The 11705-nt window shown below is 34.4% G+C and overlaps 2 protein-coding genes across 3 annotated transcripts; one reads left to right on the top strand and one right to left on the bottom strand.

Moving 5' to 3' along the window:
• The first annotated feature begins 3908 nt into the window (after positions 1-3908).
• On the top strand, positions 3909-7002 carry LOC136777157 (uncharacterized). 2 transcript variants are annotated; one of them, XM_066733232.1, is made up of 4 exons: positions 3909-4534; positions 4688-4955; positions 5050-5395; positions 5502-7002. In XM_066733232.1, exons 3-4 carry the CDS (start codon positions 5064-5066, stop codon positions 6250-6252), a joined length of 1083 nt encoding a protein of 360 aa, XP_066589329.1. In that variant the 5' UTR covers positions 3909-4534; positions 4688-4955; positions 5050-5063; the 3' UTR covers positions 6253-7002. The 2 variants fall into 2 exon arrangements, with proteins under 2 accessions (XP_066589329.1, XP_066589333.1); XM_066733236.1 differs by lacking the exon at positions 3909-4534 and having other exon boundaries at positions 4642-4955.
• A 437-nt stretch (positions 7003-7439) lies between these two features.
• Positions 7440-9909, bottom strand: LOC136778343 (uncharacterized). The gene is made up of 2 exons (XM_066735107.1): positions 8697-9909; positions 7440-8352 (listed from the first exon to the last, which is right to left on the bottom strand). Exons 1-2 carry the CDS (start codon positions 8876-8878, stop codon positions 7908-7910), a joined length of 627 nt encoding a protein of 208 aa, XP_066591204.1. The 5' UTR covers positions 8879-9909; the 3' UTR covers positions 7440-7907.
• Between the last annotated feature and the right edge of the window lie 1796 nt (positions 9910-11705).

The raw sequence follows: 11705 nt of genomic DNA, 5'->3' as shown, positions 1-11705 counted from the left end.
CTGCACTTTATGCCGATTAACAGAAGACTGTTATTGTACGATTAGCTTACATTCTTTTATACCTTTTGTTTTAGAAACATCGAGAATCATCACGATAATACAAATAAAATTTTTCGTCTTAATTTTTCGATTCGCATTTTTTTTAGTGCGCATACAACGAATGTATGTATGGAGAGAGGGTGTGTCAAATTTGTTGTATGCTGTTATTTTTCCTTTATGAAGCTCATTCCCAAGAAAAATAAAAAGACAAAAATGAAACAACCTGATTTTTATTTAATGTAGCAAATAATTTAATAATAAATTGATAATTTGCCATTACTGTAATTGCATTAACATCCAGTTAGATAAAGGGAATTGTTAGGAATTACAGGGAAGTGCGGGAAGTATAATGTAGTACAAAGAGAAAAGTGAAGTAATAGGAAGTATAGTGTAGTACGAAGGAAGTACAGTGTAGTACATAGGAAATATGGGAAGTAAAAAGAAGTTATGATCAGCGGTTTGCCCCTCGATACACAGTTTATCTTAACACTATTTACACTATCAAATACTTGGTTTACACGGGTGTACACAATTTCTTCTGCATCTAATAGAAAGCTGCGTGGTTCTATGTAACTACTATTTATCACCATACCACTACATATTCGGCTATTAAACGCTGATCTGAGCTCCTCCCAGATAAGTTCTCCCGTATTATGAGAACCAGAACCAAATTTAATGGAGCTTTTATCCTTTGATGCACGAAGCAGAAGGCACTTGATGTTCGCGATTTCAGCAAAATGTTTCTGTCGTGTACCCACTGATGCATTCCGATTATCGTTCCTCAGCTCCTGGATACGATCACGACATTCACGTACCCATGCAGAGTACTCGTGCTCAGTTTTAATTAAGCTAAACTTTTTTCGAAGTTCGGTATACATTTTGAGAATATAAAATTGATGCGAAAAATGGGAGAAGAGGAAGATTGATTCGAGTCCGATTATAGTGAATTGAGTGAAACATTTCATCCATGATACATCTTTTTATAATTCACATATTGAGATGAAATTTAATATACTTAGTCATCAATTGGTATGTGTGTGTGTGTGTGTGTGTGTATAAAAATTAGTTTTAAAATAGAATTACTGTAGAAACTCGATATGCTTATTCTTCAATTTAAACACGTGTTAAAAATCGTTTCAAAAAGACTGTTGTAGGAATTTGCTTAAATAACTGAAACGTAATTTTATTTTGTTTCTTATTTATTTTACATTTCTTTTTCATACATATATTTCATAAAATAAACATTTTTCAATACACATAAACCTTCATGATTCATGCACATGGAAAGCTCCAACTTGTCTTTGCTGTCTTTCAATTTGAAATCTCCCCACTCGCATTCATCTGCATTACTTATTGTATAATCACAGTTACCACTGAGCCAATTCCTTTTTTCTAGTCCTTTCACGAATATCTCTTGTTGTTCTTCTTCATTTATCACATATTTCCTTATAACATCTTTATACCTATAATACGGTGAATAGCCATCTGTCCAATTTAAGCCGTGATGGTTATAATATAACCAGCTAGAAGTAAAAATAAAAATATTACAGAAAAAAGCTTCTGTTTTAATTAAACAATTTCACTTACTTTGCTTGTTTTATCTCTGCCTCATTTAACCAAGAATATGGAAATGGTGGTGAAAATAAAATGTGAAACACTTTTTTATCGCGCAAAACTGCAAACTCTTTCACTATAAAAGAATTATCTTTCAATCGAAACCCTTGAAAGTCCACGAATGCAGGAACCATCGTTTTGATTACGATCTTTCGAAAAATTTGTGTTAAACTGACGTGTCCCCTGCCCCCTATCCTCAGATTTATTTAACCGAGAAAACGGAACAGTACGTTGCACCAAGTATGCTTTGAATCAATTGTGTGTTTGTGCATGCTATTATATATTAGTTCAAAAATTGCTGAGCTATGGAAAAAAGTAACACACTCAGCTACATTTAGGGTAAAGCGGATTCAGCGGGAGTAATAACATGCTGCAAAGATTCAAGGTTACGCGAGCGAAAAAATCAACGCGGGGAGAATCTGTTTTACCATCTAGGAAACTGCTTTTACCGACTGGGACCTGACGTCAGACGAGTGGGGGTATGACGTCAAAATGCTGCAAGTATCCTCGCGCACCCCCGCAACCCTCTCGCCTATACTTGCTGCGAGCTCACGTGGAGCCTCCGATTTCCCCCACCACCACCGCTTAGCACTTCTTGACTCCCCCCACTACCTCGCAACCAGGCTCATCCGAGTGGACAGGAGTGGGGGGGGGGGGGGAGGCCAGAACCGGCCTAGCTTGTCTACTTACCTGCCGAAAATACTTCGACGTCAAGCTTTCAATGTGCTGCATGGATTAGTGCACCCCAGCATTCGCTCTACTTCTAAGCTATTGAGAGAAAAGTATGCGTGGCCCAACATTGGCAAAGACTCTACACAGTGGGCAAGAGAATGCATTGTGTGCCAACAAGCCAAGGTACACAAACACAATAGATTAATTCCGAATCACATAGATGTACCTGGAAATAGATTCAGTCATATACATATTGACATTATCATCTTACCTATGGTGAACGGCTTTCAATACTGTCTAACGATAATTGATCGGTTCTCGCGTTGGCCCGAAGCAATACCCTTAAGGGACATGACTGCAGATACTGTTACACAGGCTTTATATTCCACTTGGATATCGAGGTTTGGAACACCACTAACCATCACAAGTGATCAGGGTTCGCAATTTGAGTCTGCAATATTCCAGTCGCTGGCACAGGCTGTGGGTGCCAAGAGGATTAGGACCACCGCCTATCATCCTCAATCGAACGGCTTGGTAGAGCGGTGGCACAGGACACTCAAGATAGCATTGATGTGCTCAGCGAGACCTTGGACTGAAGTACTTCCTACCGTATTACTTGGACTGAGAACATCGTTCAAAGAAGATATTCAAACGACGCCAGCAGAGCTTCTCTACGGCACTACCCTCAGGATTCCAGGCGACTTCTTTGTAACACTGGATCAACCGACTGACCCTCAAGTTTTCCTGGACAGACACAGGGAGATGATGCGTGCGCTGCGACCTACGCCTACGGCTCACCACAACAAGGCCAAGATGTTTGTATTGAAAGACGTAAATTCCTGCACTCACGTCTTCGTTAGATGTGATAACGTAAGAAGGCCTCTAGAACCTCCCTATTCAGGACCCTACAAAGTGTTAAATAGAATCTCGGACAGAGTGTATCAAGTAGACGTTGACGGTGAAAAGAAAAACGTATCTGTGGACCGACTCAAGCCAGCCTATATCAGCAAGTCGGACCAGGACCCTAGGTGTATGCACGACGACCACGAAGCACCAGGAACATCACAACCAACACACCAGTGGCATTCATCGATGGACCCACCTTCTCGCATTTATCGAAAAGTACAATTCAAAACTGAGCAGTAACAGCTAACCTCAAAACTGGCGTTTCTCTTAGGGGGGGAGTACTTGTGGCAGCACTGAACTGACTGATAGGTTGGCAACAATGTCTAGTGCATATCGCACTTGGATCGACCGTCAAGTTGGTGGCAGCACTGGATCATCTGGATCAGGAGCAGGTTCAAAAGATCCTTTGGATCAAGATCTCTCTTCCGCTTGAACCTTTGGCCCGCATGGTCATATGGTTCTCAATACCGTGATATGACTTGGAAGTTGGAACCCATCAAGTCGTCATACTTTGCTTTGTAACCATTTAAGTGTATTACATTGTGTAGAACGGAGTTAAATAAAGGACAATTTCCTAGGAATACGTGATAGAGATCTGTTTTATCATCGAACAACCATTAGTTCTCCCCACACATCTGGAAGCTAAACGATGGGATCGAAGCGCCGCCTACCGACAAGGTTTGCTTCGGGACACAGCATGAGCAATCTCCCGTTTCATCTCTGCCCGTATGATGTGAGGCAGGCTAGATTTAATATAAATTAGTGTTGAGTAGAATCATGAAGCTGGCTACGGCCTACGGCCTCTCCTTCCTTGCATGGCCCCCGTCTCCCCTGACTCCTACAAACACCTCGTCCACCAAGAGTTTCAACATCTTCACCATTTTTCGCCCTCAAATCAACCATTCTCCTTGGAAACCCAATCGAGTTGTATGTACCAAATGCTCTTGAGTCAAAGCGCAAGTTTATTACCATAATGGACAGGCAATGGCGAATATTTCGACTTGCAAGTTTCAATCACATGACAGCTGATACAAAATGTCAAAGCAACTCGAAGTGATATTTAGACCCGGGTCCAACTCTCTGGTTAAAGTTAACCCGTAGTTAAAATAGTATAAGGGCCTCCGCACACAGTTTCCGTAGCTACTTTACGTTACGTTAAGGCAGAATTAAACTTAACCTTAGCTTAGCGCACACAAAAGATTGCTAAAGTTAAGTTTCTTGAGGCAGGATGCTTGAAATAAACAGGTCTGAGGTGATATTTTTATATTTATAAACAATTTTTGCAACTATTATTGTAGTTATGGTAAGTAAATGATATTTATCCTACGAAATATTTTTTCTTTGAATCATCTAATATGTTTTAATGTTTCTGTGAAATATGATAGTAGATTATTACAATATTCAAGAAATTAACCTCGATCCTTGTAATATAATACATGCAATATATGTCACGCAGGATGCTATAAAAGAAACCGATCACGATAATTATTGTGGCTATTGGAAGGATATAGATGATCCGAATAATTTTGAAGTAGAAATAGCCACTGATGTAATTACAGAGGATAAAATAAATATCCTAGAAAAAGAAGGGGACGATTTGTTAATAGAGCTGTATCGGGAAAGAAAATTTCTATACAACAAACAAGATAATAATTTTAAAGATGTATTCATGAAAAATAATGCATGAAAAAAATTTTCTACATTTACGAAGTATGAAAGACTAAGTAAGTAATTACCTGAAAGAAAGATTTTTTTTCTTACATGCAGACATTAATTTTACACTAAATCAATTATTTAATATATCACTTTTTATTTTAGATTTAAAATTAAAAATGGCATCTTACCAAACGTTAAAACATAAGTATTTTTCGTTATTATTGCTGATAGTAACAATATTATTACACTGTAATAAGAAAAAAAAACATAAAAGATGGGCCAACAGAAGATGGCATGTAAGACCAATTAATCAAAAGAGAAAAGATCAAGGAGAATATTATAATTTATTTAAAGAGCTCGAGAGGTCAAAAGATGACAGTATGTTCTTTGAATATACAAGAATGTCCATGAGACACTTTGAAAAATTATTGCATTTTCTTAGTCCATCACTTACTAAGAAAAATCACAGAGCATTAAATGCTGAGCAAAAATTAATTATAGCTTTAAGGTAAATATTATATATAATATTATAGACTCTTCCTTCTGAAAAAAGCAAAGTTGATGAATATTAAATCGATCGGGGTTATAATTATAAATATTACAATGCATTACAGATATATAATTACTGGTAACTCAACCAGCTCGATTTCCTTTTCATTCAGAATAGGACAATCAACCGTAAGAAACATAATAAACGAAGTTTGCAAAAAACTTCCGAATATAATCAGTCCGTTATATGTTTCACCTCCACTAGAAGAAGAGTGGAAATTGATAGCTACAGGATATTGGAATGAATGGCAAATGCCTAATTGCTTTGGAGCTCTTGATGGGAAGCATGTCAGAATAAGGTGCCCACCGAAGTCAGGAAGCTGTTTTTTTAATTATAAAAAATATTTTAGTATAGTATTGATGGCTATTAGCGATCATCAATATAAATTTAGGCTAGTAGACATAGGTTCATACGGAGGAAACAGTGATGGAGGAATATTCCAATCGTCTCTAATGGGACAAAAATTACAAAATGAAGAACTAAATTTACCAAAAGGTGACGCTATATTGCCTCATTTTAATATAGCTCTACCAGGTTTTTTCTTGGCAGATGCAGCATTTCCTCTTACACAAAGAATTGTAAAACCATATGGAGGCATAAATTTGACAATAGCACAAAAAGTTTTTAATTATCGACATTCCAGAGCAAGACGTACTATTGAAAGTGCATTTGGCATTTTAACGAATCGATGGCAAATATTTCATAGACCAATTTGTATGCTGCCAAAAACAATAGACAGAATTATAATGACGTCAGTTTGTTTGCATAATTTTATTCTAACCGAAGAACAAAGATGGCATGAAAAAATACAGTAGCCAAATATATACTGCTTCTAATAATAGCTGGATGCCATATACGTGTACTAACGATATTTGTACAAATGTACAAAACAGAAATGGAATACAATTAGCAGTAAATAACAGAGATATTTTATGCGATTATTTTAATTCAAAATTTGGAGAAGTAGCATATCAGTATGACTATATACAAAGAGGAAGTCACTGTTAGATTACAAAATTGAAGCGTCAGGCTCTTAAGGTGATTTTTTAAGATAAAATAATCACACACATTATTAGAATAATATATAAAATCTTTTAATAACATTCTCTACATATACAATAAGTATCAGACTTTCTTGAGTCACATTTGGAAACGTACAAGAACATTTTCGCATTGATGGTTAAAGTACATAAAAAGAATACGGCTGAGAGTAATACTGATTCAAAATGTAACAAGCATTATGTTTCTTACTAACCTAATTAAAAAAGTTGAACAAACTAGTGAGAAACTCAGAAAAGATGTATTATAGCTATATAGAATTATTAATGAATGCAAAATGAATATGGAACACTATAAATTGAAATGTTTTAAATTTTAATACATGTTTATCACAGTACATAATTATTAAATATAGAGCTACATAACTTTGTCAATTTTTGTATTTAACTATAATTCATAAATAAAACAAATTTTATATCAAATTCATATAAGCCTTAACTTTAATTATATACAGGGAGGTTCTCTAACAGCGGCATATAGGAGATTCGTGTTAGTTGACTATAGCGCTCAGGATGATGGTATCTGAGAGCGCTGATTGGTCAATATCATGTAGTGCCAACATGAAATGGTCCGTTACCAATAGATGAATACGAAAAATGAGACCCATCCGCCATTTTGGAGTAGAGAAGTGTTTACATGCTAGTTGTAGAAGAAAGAGGTGTGAAATGGAAAAATGTTAAATAGTGAGGTTACTAAAGTAAAAATGGAAAATAATGAATAGAAAGTAAGAATAGTCGAACTTTCCATTCATTATTTTCCATTTTTACTTTAGTAACCTCACTATTTAACATTTTTCCATTTCACACCTCTTTCTTCTACAACTAGCATGTAAACACTTCTCTACTCCAAAATGGCGGATGGGTCTCATTTTTCGTATTCATCTATTGGTAACGGACCATTTCATGTTGGCACTACATGATATTGACCAATCAGCGCTCTCAGATACCATCATCCTGAGCGCTATAGTCAACTAACACGAATCTCCTATATGCCGCCGTTAGAGAACCTCCCTGTATATATCACCGATACTATTTTTGAACGGCATGCTTGCTTATGCTCATAGCTCACACTCTAAACTAAAATTTGCTCAGGACGCCTGTTGTACAAAATAATAAAATATTATTTTTTTCTTTTACAGAATCATTTTAAGTTCTGTAGAAAACTAATGCGTGAAAATAAAAATATCATCTAATATATTATTTTGATTTGTTTATTACTAGTGTTATTCTAAGAATCTACAAAACAGCAAAACGGAAAATAAAATTTCTCTTTTTAAACTTTAATTTGTAAATAATCTTTGGACAATAGAAGCTACCACATAACCTCAATATTTAAAAAATATATAAAACAACAAACTATAATAGTAATATAAAAGGTTTTCCAAAAATATTTAAATAACGTGAAACCAACTTTAGTCTAGTGGTGCAGTAAGTGCATTGAATATCTTATTTCGCCTTATACTACGTTCTGGCTCCTGCATATTTTTAAGAGATAGAGCTAGAAATTCAGAAAATGCTTCTTCAGAAGATTTATTGTGAATGTTTTTTTCTGTCACCTCTGCTTTTTCAACACTTTGCAGCTGACTACAAATGTTAATAGCAGCCTTTGTTAAATCCTTTAAAGGATCATCATCCTTATATGCTCGTTTTACTTTATCTTTTCTTATATCATTATTCTCGCAGTTTAATAGGGAATCATCACTTACATTTTCATCCACATTAACTGCTTTTGATTCTAGTAATGTACATTTCTTTTTACATGAGCTATTATTTGTCATGGTTGTTGTTTTATGTATATTAGGAGAACTTGTTGCTTCTTCTAAAGTTCTTTTATTTCCTTTCATATTTGTTACAGACCTAGAAAGCAAATTGGAAAAAGGCAATTTTAATATTACATGTGTATTACATATATATATATATATATATATGAGAAATTGGAGATACGAAAGTGAAATATTTTTCTAAAAATTTATTCCAGTATGTACAGGTAACACCAAATCTATAAGATTTATTTACGTAAAATGTGAATTTTAGTATTATTATTGGTAAATATATAACACAAATTATTTAGAATATTCTATAACCAATTATCTCACATATAAAACCATTCTATAGTAAAAGCTCACTTATTGATAAGTTAAAACAAAGTCTATTTAATCCTTCAATAAAAAAGCGATGGAAGCTATTGATGAAATACTAACCGTCTCCTTTGTATATATGGATCTAAAAACGTAAATTGTGATAATATAAAATTGTTTTTCTTATTATATGGGGTTGCACCGCTACCACTTTTCAAAAGTTCTTCCTTTTTTAATTTCGTATATCTCTCCCTTAAAGTAGTAATTCTCTTTTTACAATAATCCGCTGTATACCCAGATAACATTTTGTGTGCAGATTGGCAGCAGATTGCTAACAAAAGTGCTCAAATGTTGTTGTCAGATTGCCATCAAGTATAGAAACATTTGACTTGGTATTTGCCGTCAGAACCAGCACATACTAGTCTTCTAGCAGAATGGCGCCAAAAACAAAACGGAATCTGTATACATAACCTGAGCGCAGATTTATAGCAGATTTGCGACAGAGTCTGCAGTACAGGCTCTGACAGCAGATTCAAAACAAAAACAAAGCAGGATTTGTTACTCTATGTACGCTCTTTAAAATGTTACCCAATAAAACCAAAAATGTTGAATCAACGTAATTTCTTAACGCGTTATCTATAGTTGAAACAACGTGCCCTATGTCGCCAAAATCCACGTTTCTATCAACGGTTGATTTAACGTTTACACAACGGTTAATTTAACGTTTCTGTCCGCTTGAAAAAATTTTAGGATGAATAAATTGAATCGCGTGAATAATTTAACACTTAAATTTGCATTAAAATCACAAAATATTATAAGTTATCATTATACAATCAATTTTTACTAAAAAAAAAAAAGAAAAAATATTAGGAGATGGCTGGACGCGAACCTGCGTGCAGCAGGTTTTTCCTCCTACACGTAATCTATATGAATTAATTGTCTTTATATTGATTTCTATCAATCATCGAATCTTACACACTATAATAATCTGCATCCTAGAAGCACAGCGGACGATCCTTCGAGTCTCCTTTCTCCTGGAATTGGCTACAAATCGTAAAATAGCTGAAAGAATTTCTAACATGGCGCGCACCTTAACCACTAAGCTACGTTAGCATATGATATATCGTTACAATTTTGATGAATATGCAACTGTTATTGAAAATCACCTTACATTATTTTTTATTTCGAATTAAATCCTAAAAATCTTTGTTGTTAAATATTTTTATAAATTACAATTTTTTAATCATTTGAATAAATATTACTAAAAACAATATTTGAACTGTTTCCTTGACATAATTTCAGTTCACGAAGAAAACGTTGTGCTAACATCATTTAATCGTTGCATCTATAGAAAAAATCAATATTTAAAATACATTAGAAAGATTCCATCAATTCTACCGTTTCATATTAGTTGTGGAGAAAAACGTTGCTTCATCAACGGAAGTTAAACGTTATTTCTCTTGGAGAATACAACGTATGTTTAAAAAATATTAGAAAGATGCCTTGTTTTCAACCGTTTCGAATTGGTTATGGGTAAATACGTTGTTCCCTCAACGTCAATTAAACGTTATTTCTTCTGGATATTTATCATTATATGTTTAAAAATTTTCAGATATTATAATTAATACAATTTTAAACGATGTACCACCTAGTGGCTTTAATGTTGTTCTAAAAGACGGCGTCATGTTTATCGTTCTGCGCATGCGTCATACGGCGTAAGACATTTAAATCAAGTACGCAGAGTCTGCTGTGTTTCTGCTGCAAATCTGCTGCAGGCTCTGCCGCAGAGTCTACTGCGTTCCTGCTGTAAATCTGCTGCAGGTTCACTTGCGTTTCTGCTACAAATGTACTGCAGGTTCTGCCGCATAAAGCGATATCATATTGTTGTTAATCTGTTAGCAGAAACTGACAAGTCAGGTTCTGTTTCAAATATGGTGTCATTTTGCTGACTAGATTTTGTAGCAGAATTTCGTTTAGTTTTGCACAATCGGATAAGGCTATCTGGGTAATGACTTCCTATAAAAAATTATATTGATAATTCAGCAAGCACAAAAAATAAATACCTTTAATTTTTTGCAATATATAATTATTTACCAAGTTCTTTATTCTTCATAAATGTAGAAATTTCTGCCCATGCATTATTTTTCATGAATACATCTTTAAAATTATTATCTTATTTGTTGTATAGAAATTTTCTTTCCCGATACAGCTCTATTAACAAATCGTCCCCTTCTTTTTCTAGGATATTTATTTTATCCTCTGTAATTACATCAGTGGCTATTTCTACTTCAAAATTATTCGGATCATCTATATCCTTCCAATAGCCACAATAATTATCGTGATCGGTTTCTTTTATAGCATCCTGCGTGACATATATTGCATGTATTATATTACAAGGATCGAGGTTAATTTCTTGAATATTGTAATAATCTACTATCATATTTCACAGAAACATTAAAACATATTAGATGATTCAAAGAAAAAATATTTCGTAGGATAAATATCATTTACTTACCATAACTACAATAATAGTTGCAAAAATTCTTTATAAATATAAAAATATCACCTCAGACCTGTTTATTTCAAGCATCCTGCCTCAAGAAACTTAACTTTAGCAATCTTTTGTGTGCGCTAAGCTAAGGTTAAGTTTAATCCTGCCTTAACTTAACGTAAAGTAGCTACGGAAACTGTGTGTGCAGGCCCTTAATCAACTGAATTGTGTCAAACTGCAATCAATAAAAATTGAATAAAGCACATAAAAAGACATCATCTGTAAGCTTTTATTTTTATACCAACTCGTGAGCACACGTACACAGTTTAGTCCCGATAAACATATCATCAATTACAGCGAAGATACTGCGAATGTTGGGATTGCGAATAACATTGAAGTTTGTAGCACCTGGCCAACACTGTAATTTCCATGTCATTTTCCTAAATGGTATGTAATATCAATGTTATATTTTCACGTAACTGTGATATTTCTGTGCCACACGTAGGCTTTATAAAATTGTTTGGAATATTACTTTGACACTAATCTTCTCACATTACATACACACATTTTCGTAAACCACAGGTAATCAGAACGAAATTTGAATACAAAAGAAACATTTAAGAAGAAGTAAATTTATTTAC

Source organism: Prorops nasuta, unplaced genomic scaffold, assembly GCF_024137725.1.
Source record: "Prorops nasuta isolate Cenicafe-Biocafe unplaced genomic scaffold, Cenicafe_Pnas_1.2 PNAS00002, whole genome shotgun sequence".
NCBI lineage: Eukaryota > Metazoa > Arthropoda > Insecta > Hymenoptera > Bethylidae > Prorops > Prorops nasuta.
Note: the sequence above shows the minus strand (reverse complement) of the source record. Positions and strands in the feature narration are given on the sequence as shown.